This window comes from Loxodonta africana, chromosome 3 (assembly GCF_030014295.1).
Source record: "Loxodonta africana isolate mLoxAfr1 chromosome 3, mLoxAfr1.hap2, whole genome shotgun sequence".
Lineage (NCBI taxonomy): Eukaryota > Metazoa > Chordata > Mammalia > Proboscidea > Elephantidae > Loxodonta > Loxodonta africana.
Window position 1 is genome coordinate 182824300 of NC_087344.1, and position 21586 is coordinate 182845885.

A 21586-nucleotide genomic window follows, 5' to 3' on the forward strand; every position below is an offset into this window, starting at 1 on the left:
ATTGTTACTATCATCTGTGTCAACAAGAATGAGGAAACCTAGAATGACATCACTGAAGGAACTGTGAGGTGAACCAGTGTCCCAAGAATCTCATTGGGAAATGGTGGCTCAGACAATTTGGGCCCCTAAACCTCATCTTCTTTTATGCATATGGGTTTTCACAGTAGTATTCAGAATGCCCACTTGACTGTGAATGCCTGGAGGTTACAACACACACGTTCACCTCTATAAACCTAAGTGTTTGGGCAGAACGTGCACTCGACATCTAGTAGATATTCAAACAGCATTTTTATAATTAATTATGTATGTTCACAAATCAAAAATTTTCTCATTTTTTCTGAAAACCCTCAGAGTAGGGGACTATGACTATATATGGGACTAGATAATGAGCAAATTTAAGATAGGCCATATCTCAGTCCGATATACACTGAAACATCATATATTCTTACCTGCTAGAGGGGATAAGTGAGATGGAGATTGTCTCTCTTTTTCCAAGGTATATTCCCAGTTCATTCCATACATTAAACATTTGATGATTAAAAAAATCAATTAATTATTGAATGAGTCTAATCCAAATCTGACTACCCTCTCAGTCAATAACAAGATTATTTAATTCCCATCATCCTTTGGCTAGAAATAATTACTTTTTAGGATCCTTATTTTCCAGGAGAATTTTCACTAGTCTAATAATAATTTGAAATAAGCTTCTTGAGGACAGCAATGAGTATTTTCCATTTCTCTGTCTCACTTACTGACCAGACAACATGTCTGGATCTAGCAAACATTCTTTAATAATTGAAGCTCATTAAGAATCTTCTTCGTGCCTTCTCAGGTCTCACTAATTCAGTGAGGAAGGTACTAACCTGCCTGTTTTACAGTTGAGAGGTTATATTGTCTAAATGAATATCTTGAGGCACCCCAGGTCATAAATGGCAGAGTTATAATTTGAACCCTGATCTCCTCATTGCCATTTGGTAGAATATTGGTTTATTAGTCAGGGTTCTTCAGAGAAACAGAATAAGAGATATATCTTTCTACCTACTTACTGACCTACTACATAATAACCTACCTACCTACCTAGCTATCTACCTATCTATTTATCTATCAAGAGAAATTCATTCTAAGGAATTGGCTTATACAACTATAGGAGCTGGTAAGTCCAAAGCCCATAGAATGGGCAACAGACTGGAAACACTGGGGGGAAAACTATGTTACAGTCTTGAGGCATAATTTCTTTTCTCCATGAAACCACAGTTTTTGCTCTTAAGGCCGTCAGCTGATTGGATGAGGCCTACCCATATTATTGAGGGTAATCTACTTAGAGTCAACTAATAGTAAATGTTAATCACGTTTAGAAAATTTCTTCACAGCAACATCTAGACTAGTGTTTGACAAAACAACTGGGCACTATAGGCCAGCCAATTGACACATAAAATTAACTGTCATGATTGTCTTATAAAAACTAACTTGTAGCAAAATATGCACTCGGTTTGTTTGCAAGTGGAGGGGTTTAGTCACAATCTTTACCATTAAAAAAAAAAAAAAAAGCTGAGGAAACCACCTTGATCCATCTAGAAATCTGTCAGCAGGAATCTGAGGGCTACTCAAGGATCAGGGGTCAGGGCAAGGAGGGTGGGTATGTAGAGGAGCACATCCTAGGAAGGAGACATTCCCTGTTTCTCTGTTTCAGAGAAACCAGGCTCACTATGGAAGCAGGCTTGGAAGATCAACCATGGGAATGGGAGGAAGATGGAGTAAAACACCTCTACAAAGAAGTTGTGGTGTGGACCTCAGTTTCCTCAGAGGTCATCTGCTAAGCCTTTGTCTAGGACCTGGATTTTTGGGAATTCCCATGCAGCTTCTCAGAGACCTGTCCTGTGGCAGGCTGCGACTCGCCAAAGCCCTTCTAGGCTTTAGCCTCAGAGGGTGTGCTGGGAGCTCCCAAGATCTTCTGGGACTGCAGGGACAGGGAGGCAGGGGAATGTCAGGAATGACCCAGCACGTGGCCTGGTTGTGCAACAGTTACCTCCTGCCCCTCCCAGAGCCAAGCTGGGGAAACCCCTATAAAAGCCAAGCCTGGCTGGAGCACCTCATCTACTCGAACTTCCTTGGGACGTGTCTGTGCTCCTGTCTCTAACCAGTGTGAGTGTGGGAAGCCCAAGGTGCTCTGAGAGTAACAGAGAAGATGAGACAGCTGGGAGGTGGTAGGTAGGCAGAGAGATGGTGAGGGAGGGATGGGGGACTGATGAAAGAAGGTCCTGCCTTGATTCTGTAATATACTGAACGTAAGCAAGACTCAGCCTGAACCAAGTCTGTGGAAATCTGTCCTCATCTCAGGCATGTGTGGGTCCCTCAGTTTGGTTAGGGGCATTACTCTCTTGTTAATAGAATGGGTACGTCAGCGTGTGAATGCTTTCTGCAGGCTGAGGAAGGATAAGAAATCCTGGCTACTTATTGTATACAAGAGTGAGAAGCTCCTTACTATGTCTGATTGTTGAGACGGCATATTTTATTCAGGGGAAAGGTTTCAGTTTTTTCTTTTCCTTACTGATGTGTATATGCTAGATATCCTTAACTATCACCATGTGATTTCATTTTAAAAGAGACCAAATTATCTTTCTTGCTTTAGGTGTCTAAAGAGTTTCATTATTCATTTTCAGGTTGAAAAGTCCTGCTAAGATGTCCTGCCAGCAGAGCCAGCAACAGTGCCAGCCCCTTCCCAAATGCCCCCCCAAGTGCCCTCCCAAGTGTCCCACACCCAAGTGCCCCCCAAAGTGTCCCCCAAAGTGCCCTCCAGTCTCTCCCTGCTGCAGTGGTAGCTCTGGGGCTGGCAGCTGCTGCCTGAGCCACCACCACAGGCCTCATCTCTTCCACCGGCACAGGCACCAGAGCCCTGACTGCTGTGAGTGTGAGCCCTCCGGTGGCTCTGGCTGCTGCTCTGACTCTGGAGGTTGCTGCTGACTCAGACCTTGGGCATCACAGAGAAACACTTATGAAGCAACCCCAAGGCATGGATCTACCCTAGGGTGATGCTTTTCCTGCTCTCTCTTCTCCTGTTCATGGGGCTGATGGTCCTATGAAAGAGTTCTGTGTGTTCTAAAGTCCCAAGTCCATCCTGGATCCTGATCATCTCTTCCTCCTTTGCATCATACAACAATAAAGCTCCTATTGTGTATTCAGAAGTTATCCTGGTCATTGTCAATTATTTCATTCTTTCCAAGTCCCTAAAGCCCAGACCTCCAGCAACACACTTAGGGTGCCATGGTAAGAGTAGAGTCTGAGAAAGGGATAAGCTAGAAACAGTTTCCAGGGATACAAGCATCTAAGAACAATCTTGTATTAGAGCATTCAATGGGATTATCTCTGCAAACTCTATCTTCTTTGTCCAGGTGGTAGATGGAAGGGTCTGGGAGCACCAGAGATGAGCACTTTTGGCTGTGAGCCTCCTGGCCAGTTTAACCCACCATGCTGAAAATTATTTTCATTTTCTCTGTGTGCAATGCTTTAATAAAATTTGAAAATTCTTTGGAAATCCAAGGAGATGGACTAAGTTGTATTTAACAGAACCCGTCTCATTTGATTAAAAAAAAAATGCTTTGTATAGACATAAAATCCCGATCTAGTTCTGAAAGACAAGCCATTGAAAACTCTATGGAGCTCAGTTCTACTCTGAAACTCATGGGGTTGCTGTGAGTTGGAACTGAGTTGATGGCACTGGTTATGGGCAAGCTTAAGTGACAACACATTGCCACTTAGCTGCTTGCCAGGGAAGGTAAGTCTTCTTAGTTCTTGCCTTTGTTCATGTTCCAGCCTCACCTCTGAACAGATGTTAAATATTTAAACAACCTGAAGCTTGAGAAGTACCCAAGTATGAATCCACCCATTCCCACTGGCTCAGTCCATTTCTCAGTGAGAAGTAGAGTGGTCTGAGGATCACAGAGTGTGAAACTGCAATGTGGACCCACACCCCACTTTTATTCCTGCCACCTGGCTCAGCTAATGAGGTTCAGGCCTGGTGGATGAGGAGGATAACTAATAGTAACAACACTGTTGTGTACCTGCAAAATGAACTTCACAACCCAAGCAATCAGGACTGGGACCGGCCATCCTTAAATTCACATCTTCTCAGATCAGTCACTTAGAATTTAAGGCACAGAAGCAGTTTGCTCTGATGGTTGTCACTCTACGTTTTGAGGAGGAGGTTTGAAGGGAGGTAAGGACACCATGAGGGGACATATGGAATCATAGTCTATCAGCCAGGCTGAGAGGTCTCTATGTGGGAAACGATTGACTCAGATTGGAGCAAGACTCTGATGAGACTTGGCTCTCTAAAAAATGTTTCCCACCTTCTTCTCTGGATGACAGCAGTAGCTACCAACTTACATCTCTATGGATTTCCACTCTAATTCCTTCCCTGAAATGCTGAGGCTTTTTCCTTGTCTTCTGTAATTATGGTTTTGTAATGCATTTTGTAATGTCATTGTTGGTTTCATTTGAAATTCTGTACTAGCAATTTTGGGAGTACCTGGGTAGTGCAAATGGTTAAGCACTCTACTATTAGCTGAAAAGTTGGTGGTTCAAATCCACCCAGAGCTACCTCAGAAGACAAGTTTGGAGATCTGCTTCAGAAAGGTCACAGCCATGGAAACCCTGTGGAGCAGTTCTACCTTGCAGACATGGGGTTTCCGTGAGCCAGGATAGACTCAAAGGCAACCAACAACAACTTCTTAATGGTTATTAACTTAATTAATACTTAATTGCCTCAGAATCATATATTTACGTTTTATCCTTTTACTATTTTTCTGAACTATCACCTATGCCATATGTCAAAGGCACAAATGTGGGACATTCTATTCTGTTCCATTTTTCTATTTGTCTACTTGTGCTCCAATATCGTACTGCTATAATTAATATAGTTAAACAGTAAATCTTGATATCTAGTAGATATCCAATCTTGTTCTACATCAAAAATGACTTGACACTTTTGACCGTTTGAACTTCTATATATATATTTCCCTTAACTTGTTAAATTGCTAAAAAATGAAAAAATACTAAAATTCTTATGGAAATACAAGGGACCTAGAATAGCCATAACATTCTTGAAAAAGAACAAAGCTGGAGGTCTTATGCTTCCTGATTTAAAACCTTACTATCAAGCTTCAGTAATCAGGACTGTGATATTCCATAAGAGTAAAACCTGTTGGCATTGAGTCTATTCTGACACACAGAGACCATATAGGAGAAAGTAGAATCACCCCACAGGGTTTCCAAGAAGGGGTGTTTGATTTGAGTTGCCAACCTTTTGGTTAGCAGCCAAGCTTTTATGCACTGGGTCTCCAGAGCTCATAAGAACAGACATAGAGATTAATGAAATGAAATTGAGAGCCCAGAAATAAACTATTACATTTATAATTAATTAATTAATTTGACAAAGGTGCCAAAACAATTAAATGGAACAAAGAATACTCTTTTCAACAAATGGTGCTGAGACAACTGGATAACTACACGCAAAAGAATGAAGTTGAACCTGTTTCTCACATCATACAGACAAATTAACTCAAATTGGTCCATAAACCTGAATATAAGACCCCAAAACTATTAAACTCTTAAAGAAAACATAGGTATAAATCTTTATTTTCTTGGGTCAGGAAATGGTTTCTTAGCTATGGCACCAAATTCACAAGTGACAAAAGGAAAAATTGACAAATTAAACTTAATCAAAAGTTAAAACTTTGTGCTTCAAAGGACACTACCTAGAAAGTGAAAAGACCGTCTTCAGAATGGGAGAAAATATTTAGAAACCATATATCTGGTAAGAGATTATATCACGAATATATAAAGAACATTTACAACTCAATAATAAAAAGACAAATAACTTAATTAAAAAATAGGAAAAGTATCTGAACAGACATTTCTTCCAAGAAGGTATACAAGTGGCCAAATGCCCATGAAAAGAAACACATCAGAGAAATGCAAATAAAAACCACAATGTAATATCATTCACACATACTAGGATGGCTATAATCAAAAAGACATGCAACAACAAGAGTTGACAAGGATGCGGAGAAATTGGAACCTTCAAACATTGCTGGTGGGAATGTAAGACGACACATTCACTTTGGGAAACAGTTTGACAGTTCCTGAAAAATGTTAAACAGATTTCTGGAGGTGGGGCCAAGATTGCAGAGTAGTAAGATGCTTCCGGTGATCCCTCTTACAACAAAGACTTGAAAACACAAATGAAACCATTGTACATATGACAAGCTAGGAGCCCTGAACAGCAAAGGCAAAGTTAGAAAATAGACTGAGGGACAGGGGGAGGGAGAGATGGTTCAGAAGTGGCGAGGAGCTGCAGGACCTGATTCTACGAGAACCCTCAGGCATGATCTGAGTGACCACAGTGAGGCTCGTGGTAGCATTCTGGACTTAGTTTCCTCAGGGAGAGACAAGGAACCACACAACCTGCTTATACCTCTAGAACCAGAAAAGAATGGTGCTCTTGGCAAAAGCTAATTACTTGCTTTTATTTTACCTCACCCCCAGCCCCATGCTGGCTTCTGTGGCTGTCAATTTTCCTGGGCCTCAGATAGGTCTGAGTCATTTAACAATTGGGGGAAAAGATAATCTGCCAGGTTCACTAAGTTGGCTCTTTCAGGACAGAAGCAGCTCCTGTTCAGGCACAAATGAGCCACGAACTTTAAATAACTTTCACCCATGCATGGACCTGTGTGGGCCCATTTCAGGAGAATAGGTCCTTGTTGGCAGACAGCAAATGTTTCAGCTGTGTGGTGGATAGGTGAGTGTTTGATGTTTGTCACCACTTTGCCTACTAAACAGGGTCCTCACTTACCCACATCAGGGACCTAAGGACTGGTGGCTCCACCCATCTCATCTAGCCACCCACAACAGGGATCCAAGAATAAGTGGTACCTCTCAGTCCTTACAACCAAAGGTGTTTGGTGTCCACGGCCTGCCTACACAACCCACCCACCTGCAGTCTAGGGAACAGGGATGTGCTTTCTTCACAGACACTTGGGAGACAGTTGTTAGCCCCCTGCCTTGTTCAGAGCATGACACCCTGCTGCAACCAGATACCTGTGCCAGTACCAATCACAGCTGCCCCTCTAAGACTGTAGGACAGAGCCTGTACCACATACTTGATGACCAACTACCTGTACACCCGAGCTGAATCCACTCAAGAAAAGTGAATGGACTCCTAGGCTCATATACCTGGTAACAGCTCTAGCCATCTGGGGACAGAACGTTAGAACTTCAAAGGTGAAAATAATCAAGCTAGCTCACTCAAGCAGCATATTTGGGCATATCAAAACAAAACAAATGTGAAGCTAGGCTACAGTAAACAAACATAAGATAAATTAATACAATAACTTATAGATGGCTGGGAGACAACAGTCAATATCAAATCACATAAAGAAGACCATGATGGCTTCAACAAGCTCTCAGAACAAAGAATCAAGGAATCTTCCAGATAAAGGTGTCTTCCTGGAATTACCCGATGCAGCATACAAAAGAACTATTCAAGGCATCAGGAAGGAGATCAAGGAAAACTTAGAAATCCAAGGGACACACAGATAAAGCAGTGAAAGAAATTAAAAAGGCTATTCAAAAACATAATTAAAAATTTAATAGACTACAAGAATCCAAAGAGAGTAATCAGAAATTCAGAAAATTATCAATAAAATTACGGAATCAGACAACTCAATAGAAAATCAGAGGAGCAGAATTGAGGAACTGGAAGGCAGAATTAGTGAGACCGAAGGTAAAACACTTGGGACCAATATAGTAGAGGAAAAACCAGAAAAAAGAACTTAAAAAAATGAAGAAACCCTAAGAATCACATGGGACCGTTTCAAGAGAGATAATATACTAGTGATTGCAGTACCAAAACAGAGAGGGATATCAGAAAAAAACAAAGAGAATTGTTGAAGAGTTGCTGGCAGACAACTTCTCTGATATCGTGAAAGATGAGAAGATATCTATCCAAGACTCTCATTGAACTCCACATAAGATAGAGCTCAAAAGAGAGTCACCAGGACATATTATAATCAAACTTTCCAAAACCAAAATAAGAGAGAATTTTAAGAGTGGCTAGGCATAAACAAAAAGTCACCTACAAAGAAGAGTCAATAAGAATAAACTTGGACTACTTGGCAGAAACCATGCAGGCAAGAAGGCACAGGGATGACTTACACAAAGCATTGAAGGAAAAAAAAATTGCCCACCAAGAATCATATATCTAGCAAAACTCTCTCTCAAATAAAAAAAAAAAAAATATGAAGGCAAAATTAGGACATTTCCAGATAAACAGAGGTTTAGGGAGTTTGTAAAAACCAAACCAAAACTACAAGAAATTCTTAAGGGAGTTCACTGGTTAGAAAATCAATATCAGATATCAACCCAAGACCAGAACACAGGACAGAGCAACCAGATGTCAACCCAGATAGGGAAATCACAAAAATAAATCAAGATTAAAAAATGCTCAGAACAGGGAAACAGTGATGTCATTATGTAAAAGATGACAGTAAAGCAATGAAGAGGGACTATAAGATGTAGTCATAGATCTTTCATATGGAGAGGAAGTAAAGGTGATATAAAGAAACAAAAGTTAGGTTTAAACTTAGAAAAATAGGGGTAAATGTTAAGGTAGCCACAAAGTAGACTAACAATTCTACTTATCAAAATAAAACACAAGAAAAAAATAAAGGCTCAGGAAAAACAGAATCAGCAACAAAGAACAAGAGGAACAGACAACATATAAAGATAAACTACTCAGCATTAGAATATTAAGTGTGAAAAAGAAAATGTCAAGAACACACACAAAACACATCAAAATAACAGCACTAAACTCGTACCTATCCATAATTATGCTGAAAATAAATGGACTAAATACACCAATAATGAGACAGAGAGCGGCAGAATGGATTAAAAAAACACTGTCTATATGCTGCCTATGAGAGACACCTTAGACTTAAAGACACAAACAAACTAAAACTCAAAAAAAAAAAAAAAAACTCAAGGGATGGAAAAAATGTATATCAAGCAAACAATCAAAAAAGAGCAGGAGTGGCAATATTAATTTCTGACAAAATAGACTTTAAAGTTAAATCCACCACTAAGGATAAGGAAGGACACTGTATATTGATTAAAGGGACAATATAACAGGAGGCTATAACCATACTATATATTTATGCACCCAATGACAGGGCTTCAAGACACATAAAACAAACTCTAACAGCATTGAAAAGTGAGATAGATGGCTCCACAATAATAGTAGGAGAATTCAACACACTACTTTTGGTCAACACACTACTTTTGGTGAAGGACAGAACATCTAGAAAGAAGCTCAATAAAGACACAGAAGATAAAAATGCCATAATAAATCAACTTGACCTCACAGACATATACAGAACACTCCACCCAACAGCAGCCAAGTATACTTTCTTTTCCAGCGCACACGGAATATTCTCTAGAATAGACCACATATTAGGTCATAAAGCAAGCCTTAGCAGAATCCAAAACATCGAAATATCACAAAGCATCTTCTCTGATTATAGGGCCATAAAAGTAGAAATCAATAACAGAAACAGCAGGGAAAACAAATCAAACACTTGTAAACTGAACAATAGCCTGCTGAAAAACGGCTTGGAAAAAAGACATGAAGGATGGAATACAGAAATGCATAGAACCCAATGAGAATGAAAACACTTCCTATCAGAACCTTTGGGACACAGCTAAAGCAGTGCTCAGAGATCAATTTATATCAATAAATATGCACATACATGAGAATTGTATTATTTTTTTCATTTTTTAACAATTTAACAAACCCACAAAAATTGGAATACATGTATAGAAGTTCAAACGACCAAAAGTGTCAAGTCATTCTTGATGTAGAACAAGGTTGGGTATCTACTAGATACCAAGATTTTCTATTTAACTATATTAATTATACCAATGTGATATTGGAGCAGGAGTGGACAAATAGAAAAATGGAACAGAATAGAATGCCTAGAGATAGGTATACCTACATTTGTGCCCTTGACATATGGCACAGGTGATAGTTCAGAAAAGTAGGAAAAGGATAAAATGTAAATATATGATTCTGGGGCAATTAGGTATTAATTAATTACGTTAATAACAACAAGTTGTTGTTGGTTGCACTTGAGTCGATTTTGGCTTGTGGGAACCCCACGTATGCAAAGTAGAACTGCTCCACAGGGTTTTCACTGCTGTGACCTTTCTGAAGCAGATCTTCAGGCCTGTCTTCTGAGGTACCTCTGGGTGGGTTTGAACCACCAACTTTTCAGCTAATAGTAGAGTGCTTAACCATTTGCACTACCCAGGTACTCCCAAAATTGCTAGTACAGAATTTCAAATTAAATTAACAACTACAAAGTTGCAATTACAAAAAGCAACAAGGAAAAAGCCCTCAGCATTATAGGGAAGGAATTAGAGTGGCAGCTTATAGAGATGTAAGGTGGTAGCTACTGCTCTCATCCAGAGAAGGGGGTGGGAAGCCTTGTTTAGGGAGCCCAGCCTCATCAGGGTCTCGCTCCAATCTGAGTCGATCATTTCTACATAGAGACCTCTCAGCCTGGCTGATAGACTATGATTCTGTATGTCCGCTCACGGTGTCCTTACCTTTCCTTCAAACCTCCTCCTCCAGTCACAGAGTCCCAACCATCAGAGCAAGCTGCTTCTGTACCCTAAAATTGTCAGTGATTGAGCTGAGAAGGTGTGAATTTAAGGAAGGCCAGCCCCAGTCTGGATTGCTGGGTTGTGAAGCTCATTTTGCAGGTATATGACAGCATCATTTCTATTAATTACCCTCCTCATCCACCAGGCCTCAGCCTCAGCAGGTGAGGCAGGTGGCAGGAATAATAGTGGGGGATTGGCCTACATTCCAGTTTCACACCCTGTGACCCTCAGAGCATTCTACGTCTCACTGAGCAATGGACTGAGTCAGTGGGACTGGGTAGATTCATACCCGGTGCTTCTCAAGCCTTAAATGGTTTAAATATTTATTTAACAGCTGTTCAGAGGAGGGGCTGGAACATGAATAAAGGCAAGAGCTAAGCAGACTTACCTTCCCTGGCAAGCAGGTTAGTGGCAATGTGTTGTCACTTAAGCTGGTCCCTAACCAGTTGCCATTGAGTCAGTTCCAACTCATGGGAACGCCATGAGTTTCAGAGTAGAACTGTGCTCCATAGAGTTCTCAATGGCTGATCTTTCAGAAGTAGATCAAGATTTTAATTCTATGCAAAGCATTTTTTTAACCAAATGGAACAGCTCTGTTAAATACACTTTTGTCCATCTCCTTAGAATTCCAAAGAAGTTTCAAATTTTCTTAAAGTGTGGGACACAGAGAAAATGAGAATAATTTTGAGTGCAGTGGGATAAGCTGGCCAGGAGGCTCACAGCCAAAAGTGTTCAGCCCTGGGGCTCCCAGACCCTTCCTACCACCGCCCGGGCCAAGAAGATCAAGTGTGCAGAGATAATCCCATTGAATACTCTAATGTAAGATTGTTCTTAGATGCTTGTATCCCTGGAAACTGTTTCTAGCTTATCCCTTTCTCAGACTCTACTCTTCCCACGGTACCCTAAGTGCGTTGCTGGAGGTCTGGGCTTTAGGGACTTGGAAAGAATGAAAGAATTGGCAATGACCAGGATAACTTCTGAATACACAATAGGAGCTTTATTGTTGTATGATGCAAAGGAGGAAGAGATGATCAGGATCCAGGATGGACTTGGGACTTTAGAACACACAGAACTCTTTCATAGGACCATCAGCCCCATGAACAGGAGAAGAGAGAGCAGGAAAAGCATCACCCTAAGGTAGATCCATGCCTTGGGGTTGCTTCATAAGTGTTTCTCTGTGATGCCCAAGGTCTGAGTCAGCAGCAACCTCCAGAGTCAGAGCCGCAGCCAGAGCCACCGGAGGGCTCACACTCACAGCAGTCAGGGCTCTGGTGCCTGTGCCGGTGGAAGAGATGAGGCCTGTGGTGGTGGCTCAGGCAGCAGCTGCCAGCCCCAGAGCTACCACTGCAGCAGGGAGAGACTGGAGGGCACTTTGGGGGACACTTTGGGGGGCACTTGGGTGTGGGACACTTGGGAGGGCACTTGGGGGGGCATTTGGGAAGGGGCTGGCACTGTTGCTGGCTCTGCTGGCAGGACATCTTAGCAGGACTTTTCAACCTGAAAATGAATAATGAAACTCTTTAGACACCTAAAGCAAGAAAGATAATTTGGTCTCTTTTAAAATGAAATCACATGGTGATAGTTAAGGATATCTAGCATATACACATCAGTAAAGAAAAGAAAAAACTGAAACCTTTCCCCTGAATAAAATATGCCGTCTCAACAATCAGACATAGTAAGGAGCTTCTCACTCTTGTATACAATAAGTAGCCAGGATTTCTTATCCTTCCTGAGCCTGCAGAAAGTATTCACACGCTGATGTGCCCATTCTATTAACAAGAGAGTAATGCCCCTAACCAAACTGAGGGACCCATACATGCCTGAGATGAGGACAGATTTCCACAGACTTGGTTCAGCCTGAGTCTTACTTCTGTTCAGCATATCACAGAATCAAGGCAGGACCCTCTTTCCTCAGTATCCCCTCTTCCTCCACATCCCTCTTACTGCCTTCCACCTCCCAGATGTCAACTCTTCCCTTGTCCTCTCAGAGTCCCTTGGGGCTCCCACACTCACACTCACCCTGGTCACAGACACCAGCACAGACACAACCCTGGGGAGTTTGAGTAGATGATCTGCTCCAGCCAGCCATGGCTTTTACAGGGATTCCCCCAGCTTGGCTCTGAGAGGGGCAGGTGGCAACTGTTGTACAACCAGGGAACCTGCTGGGTCATTCCTGACATTCCTGTTCATGTCTGTCCCTGCATTCCCAGGAGGCCTTGGGAGCTTCCATGATGCTTTCTGGGGCTGGAGTCTAGAGAGGCTTTGGCCTTTTACAGCCTGCCATAGGCCAGATCTCAGAGAAGCTGCCTGGGAATTCCCAAAGAGCCAGGGCCTGGACAAAGGCTTAGCAGATGACCTCTGAGGAAACTGAGGTCCACACCACAATGTCTTTGTAGAAATATTTTACTCCATCTTCCTCCCATCCCCGAGGATGATCTTCCAATCCCTGTTTCCACAATCAGGCTGATTTTTCCTGAACACAGAACCAGGTGACCTCTCCTTCCTAGGATGTGACCCTCCATATACCCACCCTCCTTGACCTCCTGACTCTGGGTCCTTCAGTAGCCCTCAGGTCCCTGCTGACAGGATTATTAGATGGATCAAGGTGGATTACTCAGCTTTTTTTTTGTTTTGTTTTTACTGCGATAATTATGACTAAACCCCTTGCCTTACAAAAATCCAGTGCATATTTTGTTACAAGGCAATTTTTATAAGACAATCACGACAGTTAATTTTATGTGTCAGCTTGGCTTGGCTATAGTACCCAGTTGTTTTGTCAAACACTAGCCTGGATGTTGCTGTGGAGAAATTTTGTAGATGTGACTAACACTTAAAATCAGTTGACTCTAAATAAAGCCAGTTATCCTCAATAAAATGGGTGGGCCTCATCCAATCAACTGAAGACCTTAAGAGCAAAACTGAGGTTTCATGAGAGAAGGAATTCTGCCTCAAGACTGTAACATAGTTTTCCTCCCAGCCTTTCCAGCCTGCTGCCCCTTGTATGGGTTTTGGACTTAACGGCAACTACAGTGGTGAGAGCCAATTCTTTAAAATAAGTTTCTCTCGATAGATAGATAGATAGATAGGTTGGTTGGTCAGTAGGTAGTGAGTAAGTAGGTAGGTAGATAGGTCTCCTATTTTGTTCTCTGGAGAACCCTGACTAATAAAGCAAATATTCTACCAAATTGCAATCAGGAGATCAGGGTTCAAATTACAACTCTGCCATTTATGGGCTGGAGTACCTCAAGATATTCTTTTAGACAATATAAGCCCTCAGTTGTAAAACAGGCAGGTTATTGCCTTCTTCACTGATTTGTTGTGACCTGAGAAGGCACAAAGAAGATTCTTAATGAACATCAATTTTTAAAGAATGTTTGCTAGATCCAGGCACTTAGTGTGGTCAGTGTGTGAGACAGAGAGATGGAAAATATTCAGTTGTTACCCTCAGGAAGTTTATTTCAAAATATTACTAGGCTAGTAAAAATTCTGGAAAACGACATTATGACTTCAGGATTCTAAGAAATAAAATTATTTCCAGCCAGGGGATAATGGGAATTAAATGGTTTATTCAATCTTGTTATTGAATGACAAGGTAGATTTGCATTAAGCTCATTCAACCATTAATTGATTCATTTTATTCATTCATCAAACCTTTACTGTAATGTATGGCATGAACTGGGAATACACCTTGGAAAAAGAGAGACAATCTCTTCCTTCACATTTCCCATCTAGCGGGTGAGAGTAGATGATGTTTAAATGTATATCTGACTAAGACATGGCCTTTCTTAAATTTGTTCCTTATCTAGTCTCATATATAGTCATAGTCCCCTACCCTGAGGGTTTTCAGAAAAAATGAGAAAACTTTTGATTTGTGGACATGCATAATTAATTAAAAAATTGTTGTTTGAATATCTACTAGATGTTGAGTGCACGTTCTGCCCGAACACTTAGGTTTATAGAGGTGAATGTGTGTGTTGTGACCTCCAGGCACTCACAGTCAAGTGGGCATTCTGAAGACTACTGTGAAAACCCATCTGCACAAAGAAGATGAGGTTTAGGGCCTAGATTTGCCTGAGCCACCATTTCCTAGTGGGATTCTTGGGATACGGATTCACCTGACAATGCCTTCAGTGATGTCATTCTAGTTTCCCTCATTCTCATAGACAGAGATGATAGCAACATTGAAGGAAGAGAATGAGAAAGCTGTGCCTTTATGGTTGGCATGTGTACACAGTGTCTGTACAAATGCATGTTAACATGCCCATGCACAAACTCAGAGCTGTAGATGAGGGATTGGATAGAAGCCGAAGGGCACCCCATCACCAGAAAGCCAGCGTCAGAAGGTAAAACTTCTATGTATCATTTTGTAATCTAATATAAACAGCCGCTGTTGGGAATCAAGTCATCATGACCTTTGGCACCAGCGTATAAGAATTCTAGGTATTCTTGGGTCTGCTTCTACAGTCGCCATATCACCATCACATCACAACATATCACATCACATCACCAGAACGTGAGAACTTCGAGGTGTTCCTTATCTGGGGAGTCTGGCAACTGTTCATGGAATTCTGATTAGATGAATGAATCAATGAATTAAATGTTATTAGGAGAATGACCTGGGGAGTATTTGAGATACTTCCCTTTAACCACCTTCCCTTTGCTTAGAAAGTCACTGACCTACAAGTTGATCCTGCCAAATGTCTCGTAGAGATGCAATGGCCTTGCTGTAACATTACACTCCTTCTACCACAAAGCCTACTCACCTCCCAAATATACTCTCTTTTTGTAGCAACACCTCTCCTATTCACCAGGTATGGAACCTTACCAATGCCATCCATTCGTCTCTCTCTACCTTCCACAAAAAATGGATGAATTACATTACAGTTTCTTTCTTGTAAATACATCTCTCAATTCATTCCAACCTCTTCTCTCCACTCAAAACAGACAATCCACATCTTCAGGCCACAGCTCATAGACCAGGCCTGGAGGCTAGGGTGTGACCCACAGTTTCCTAAAAAAGGATAGACACGTAGTGACCTGGGTACCTGCAGCCATTGACTAGTGTCTCAATCCTTACTGAAATCACATCTAGTTTCTGGATAAAAGTTAGGCAGTCTGACATCTTCCATGACTTTCTGGAGGGGAGGAGAGGAGACATAAATATCAGTAATAAGCATGCATGTACCCTTATGTGAAAGAGTCATATCCCCTTCTTTCACAGTCAGGACACACCCTGGAGCCTGGTCCAGGACCCCTCATTTAAGGGATTCCTGGTCATAGTTCTCTCCTTCATCTGTTTTGCCTTGTCAGGGACCTCTCCTTTTCTTCATCCATCATTACTGTGAGTTTATCCATGGGAGCCGTGGAACTGGCTCTGAGCAAGAGTGGCGCAGGCAAATAGAGAGCCCCACTGGGAGAATGGATTGAAGAAAATACAGAGGGACAAAGAAGAAGAGAAGGGCATGAGAAACAGAAACGTATTCTGTACAGTGTGGGAACTAGCCCAGAAACAATTGCTCATGGGGCCAGAGAGAAGGCAAAAGTTGGTCTGAGTCTAGCTGATTGAGAAGAAATTATTCTAAACTGTTTGGATATTACATATTAGAAATAGTATGGTCCTTCTCAGTTCAACTACAGATGCCTGGTGAGGACCAAATTTCTACAGCTGAACTACTATGGTTCAAATTCTGAGAACCAGATATTTGCTATGAAACCTTAAGCAAGTTTTTAAATCATCTGTCTCCATTTTTTGATCTAAAAAATGTGGCTCATAATTGTAACTACTTAAAAGATTGTTGTGTAAATTAAGAAATCACACATCAAGCACTCAGAAAAGAACACACCACATAATAAGTACATATGTTTAGAATTTGTATACTTATATAGTTCTAAAAGGAAACCCTCGTGGGGTAGTAGTTAAGTGCTATGGCTGCTAACCAAAAGATCAGCAGTTCGAATCCACCAGGAGCTCCTCGGAAATTCTGTGGGGCAGTTCTACTCTGACCTATATGGTCGCTATGAGTTAGAATCGACTAGACGACACTGGGTTTTGGGTATAGTTCTGAACCTCCCAGTGAGATTAGAATGCATTGGTTCATTCAGCATCTTCTTAGTAGTATCACCCTCAGTTTCCTCATTCTTTCAACAAATATGTTTGTAACCATTGTGTAAGTGAGGAAGCAAAGCTGTGTGTGTGTGTGTGTTGTATTGACATGAGAATGTATGTGAACATAAGGCCCTTGGGTGGCACAACCATTTGTGCTTACTAATTAACTTAAAGGTTCACAGGTTGAATCCATCCAGCAGTGCCACACAACAAAGACCTGGCAATCTGCTTCTGTAAAGATTACATCCAAGAAAACCCCATGGAGCTCAGTTCTATTCTGTAACAAAAGGAGTTGCCATCAGTCAGAATTGACTCAACGACAATGGGTTTGTTTTCTCTTCTTTTCTTGGTATTTTACGTATGCACATCTCTAAGACTCTGAATCAAATGTTTGGAGGATGGCGATATTGGTTCAACAGAGAATAACCAACACCCATTGCCATGGAGTCAATTCTGACTCATAATGACCCTATAAGACAGAGTAGAATTGTTCCACAGAGTTTCCGAGAAGTGGCTGGTGGATTTGAACTGCCCATCTTTTGGTTAGCAGCTGTAGCATGCCATAGATCTTAACCAATGTATCACCAAGGCCCCCAAGGAGAATATGAGAGTCTAAAGGGTATATTGCCAGAGAAAGAAAGAATGTTGAAATAAGATTGCAAATTTAGATGCAAAATTAGTTAATGTCTCAAAGAGCAATGAAACCATTGGGTTATCGTTTCTACTAGACACAAATAATTTGGAACTTATAAATCTTCTTTAAGTTAAATTTATCTTTAGTGTTTGAGACCTAATCAAAAGTGCAACAAATAAAATATCCCCTAGAGAGTCATATGACCCTTAGGTGGGCTTGTTACTTAGTAGAGTCTAATATAAATTTGAAAGAATGATCAAAAATAGGTTTTGACTTATTTTCAAGTTCTGGATAATTTAAACGTCCAATTTCCTAAGGAGAGATGGTAATAGGGAAGTGAGTCTCCAGAGCCCAGGACAATATTGGTTCATTGATGAAGTCCCATCTGGTTCATGGGCACCAGAGGGAAAGCAAGACAATGTCCATGACCTTCCAGGTTGGGAAGGAAAAAAAAGGCAAGAGACTACCAGATCATTCACTTGCCCTGTTCCCACTAGAGCTAAAACTCACTTCAGAGCTTGGTGTTAGCATATCTTATAAGCACCGGGGACAGCTACTGCTTGAGCCACCACAGGCTCCCAGAGCTCCAGCTGATGTGGCAGTGGTCTGGGTCATGGCTGCTACTGACCACACTTCTGAGGAACCAAAGTACAAAGACCATGGGCATCCCAGCCTCATGCTTCTTCTCCTGTCCTCCTGGCATTACAGCTGTGTTGGGATGCAGGATTTAATAGATAGATGTTTCTGTCCCTCAAGTATTGTCCAAAGGTTCTGTCAAGGATTGTTACTTTACCCCAAGTGAGGTGGAAACTATTATTTCATGTCTTTGTCACTGTCAGTCCTTCTTCTTTCTCTCGGATCATATTTCTAACGACCCCTACTCACCCTTTCTCCCTCACTTCAGGGAAACACCCCCCTCCATTTTCCCCTGAAGCCCAGGGTGAATGGAGTTGTGTTTTTGGGACAAGGCTGCCTCCACATCTCTGACTCTATGAGTTGATGCTTTTGTCACCAGCCACACTCCCTCTAGAAGCTCCAGGAGAGAATTTGCCCCTTGCCTTTTCAGGTTCTGGGGAGTTCCAGCATTCTATCACTTGTGGACATATCATTCTCTGTCTTCTGAACATACCTACAAAGCTATCATCTTGAAATCTTTCTCTTTTCCATCTTCATATTGCCTTTTCTTCTCTGTGTCATAAAATCTCATTCTGCCTTATAAAGATACATATGTTGCATTTTGGGCCCACCTGGATTTTTCAGGACAAGTTCTTCATCTCAAGATCTTGAACTTAATTACATCTGCCAAGGTCCTTTTTCCTTTAAAGTTAACATTTATAGGTTCCAGGAATAGGGTCTGATTGTTGTGGGGGGACCTTATTTTGCTCACCACAGATACCATCACTACACAAACGCACACACTCATATGTACATAAATGACCTCAGCAACTAAGATCATTTATATACAGTATAAGATCATTTTAATCATTAGAATTAGAAGATGTTTTAGATAAATAGGTTAGGATTAGTGAAACCTTAAGCAATCATTGTGTATCATGCCTTGGAATGCCCTTGACCAAGAAACTATTCCCAAAGAAACCGTGCTGAGCAAAGTAAATCAAAATCAAGCACGTCTTATGAGAATAAATGAGAGAGGAGTATGCTAGGGTGAATAAAAAGAGCAAAGCTTGTCCAAAGGGGAAAATTCAAAGGTCTTCTTGAACTGTCTCACCAAAAGATCAAGAATCAAGTTTCATGAATCCACTCCCATACACTCTGAGCAAGTATTTATTGATTGTGTGGCCAACTCTGGAAATTCAAGATGATATAAAAGAGATTTAATCTCTGCCTGCCAAGAACTATATTCCATTGGGGAGACAGGTTTAAGAAATAAAAATAATACATATAATCACTAATCATAGGCATTCTGGTGGGTGAGGCCATTCTAGTGGGGTTTTCAAATGTTGGTAGAAATTCACATTAAGACCCAACCACAAGGCCTTCCCTCAATGACAGATTTGGGGGTCTACCAGGTATAGTGTGGAGCACAACAAATTAAGGCTAACGTTATGAAGAATGAAAATTCCAAAGCACTCAATTTTGCTCATGTGGAACATATACATGGATCAAGAAGCAGTCATTCAAACAGAACAAGAAGATATTGAAGGGTTCAAAATTAGAAAAGGTGGTCCAAAGGTCTGTATCACTTCACCTTGTTTATGCAATCGGTAAACTAAACAACTGCATCAGGATTAGAAGAAGACTCATTAATAAACTGCAATACACAAATGACACAATCTCACTTGCCAAAAATGAAGACAACTTGAAGCACATATTGATGAAGGTCAAAGACCACAGCCTTCAGTATGAATTACACTTCAACATAAAGAAAACAGAATCCTCATAAGGACTAGTAAATAACATCATGACAAAAAGAGAAAATATTGAAGTCATCAAGGATTTCACACCCTCAGCCTCTGCCCCACCTACCTGGAAACAGGTGGTGAGCACTCCAGTGTTACCAGACTAGCAACCAGAGTAGCACACACACCCTGCCATCCCAGATATATTAAAACAAAAAATCAGGACAAAATAAACAAACATACAATCAATCAATAAATATAATAACACCTTAATACCTTGAAGACAACAGACAATACCAAATCCCATATAGGAGCAGGAAAAGATGGCTCAAGCAAGTGACCAAAATACAGGGTCAGAAAACCTTCCTGAGAGAACGAAATGGTAATAGAACTAACTGATAAGGAATTCGAGATATATATATAGGACCCTACAAGTGATTAAAAAAAGGTCAAGGAAAACAAAGACAAAATCAAGGAAAACAGAGAAAAAATTCTAGAAGAATTAAAAAAAAATACAAGAACAAAATGACACACACACAAAAATAGACAATTAGAAAACTTATAAAACAGCAACTAGAAATCCAGAAGATTAACAACAAAATTTCAGAAATAGGTGACTCAGTGGAGGCATGTAGAAGTAGAATTGAATAAATGGAAGATAGAATCAGCAATTGGAAGGCAAATTCCTTGATATTAATTTATTTGAGGAACATTCAGGAAGAAGAATGAAAAAAGATGGGGAAACTTAAGAGTTATGTGGGACAGTGTACGAGGAATCATTTATGCATGATAGGAATTCCAGAATGGAGACAAAAAAAAGCACAGAGAAAATGTTTGAAGATTTGCTGGCAGAAAACTTTCCTAACATCATAAAAGATGGAATATATCCATCCAAGAAGTGCAACAAACTCTATACAGGATAGTGCCCAAAAGAAAGCCATCAAGGCATATCATAGACAAACTTGTCAAAACCAAAGACAAAGAAAAATTCTGAGAGCAGCACAGGAAAAACAAACTGTCACCTACAAAGGAGAACTCATAAGACTAAGCTCTGATTTCTCAGCAGAAACCATGTTGGCAACAAAGCAATGGAATGACATATAGAAAACCCTACAAGAAAAAGATTTGCCAACCAAGAATCATATACCAGGCAAAATTGTTTCTCAAATATGACAATGAAACTAGGACATTTTCATATAAACAGAATTTAAGGAAATTTGTAAAAACTAGGCCACCCTTACAAGAAATATTAAAGGGAGTTGTTCAGATAGTGAACCAACAACATCAGACAACAACCTGAGATTAAGACACATTATATCACCCAGATACCAAACAAGGCAAAGAATTCACAAAAAATAAAATAGATCTACAAGACAGAAAACAGGGAACCAGAGATATCAGTCTGTAAACAACAACAACTTCAGAATAAAAAAGGGGGAATAAATGGTGTAGCTACAGAACTTCCACATGGAGAGGAAGTCAAGGCAATATTAAGATGGACCATTTTAAACTTAGGAAGATAAAGATAAATCTCAAGGTAACCACAAAAATTAATAAACCTACTCACCAAAATAAAAAAGAAGAAAACCATAAGGACTCAGTAAACTCAAAATCAAAAACAACAAAGGAAGTGAAAAGAAAATCTATAAAAAAAAGACCTCAGTATGGAAAAGTAAGCTGAACAAAGAAACCATCAACACCACAAAAAAAAAAAAAAAAAAAAAGACAGCAGTAAATTCACACCTATTGATAATCACACTGAGGTTAAAT

At 40.6% G+C, this 21586-nt stretch overlaps 2 protein-coding genes across 2 annotated transcripts; one reads left to right on the forward strand and one right to left on the reverse strand.

Moving 5' to 3' along the window:
* Window positions 1-1493: 1493 nt before the first annotated feature.
* Window positions 1494-3041, forward strand: LOC111750518 (late cornified envelope protein 2A-like). The gene has a single exon (XM_023547531.2). The coding sequence runs from the start codon at window positions 2680-2682 to the stop codon at window positions 2959-2961; it is 282 nt and encodes a 93-aa protein (XP_023403299.1). The 5' UTR covers window positions 1494-2679; the 3' UTR covers window positions 2962-3041.
* An 8871-nt stretch (window positions 3042-11912) lies between these two features.
* LOC111750517 (late cornified envelope protein 2A-like) lies at window positions 11913-12858 on the reverse strand. Its single transcript, XM_023547530.2, has one exon. It carries the CDS (start codon window positions 12192-12194, stop codon window positions 11913-11915), a length of 282 nt encoding a protein of 93 aa, XP_023403298.1. The 5' UTR covers window positions 12195-12858.
* Between the last annotated feature and the right edge of the window lie 8728 nt (window positions 12859-21586).

Coding starts and splice junctions, on each gene's coding strand:
- LOC111750517 (XM_023547530.2), bottom strand. CDS start 12,194: ATGTCCTGCCAGCAGAGCCAGCAACAGTGCCAGCCCCTTCCCAAATGC.
- LOC111750518 (XM_023547531.2), top strand. CDS start 2,680: ATGTCCTGCCAGCAGAGCCAGCAACAGTGCCAGCCCCTTCCCAAATGC.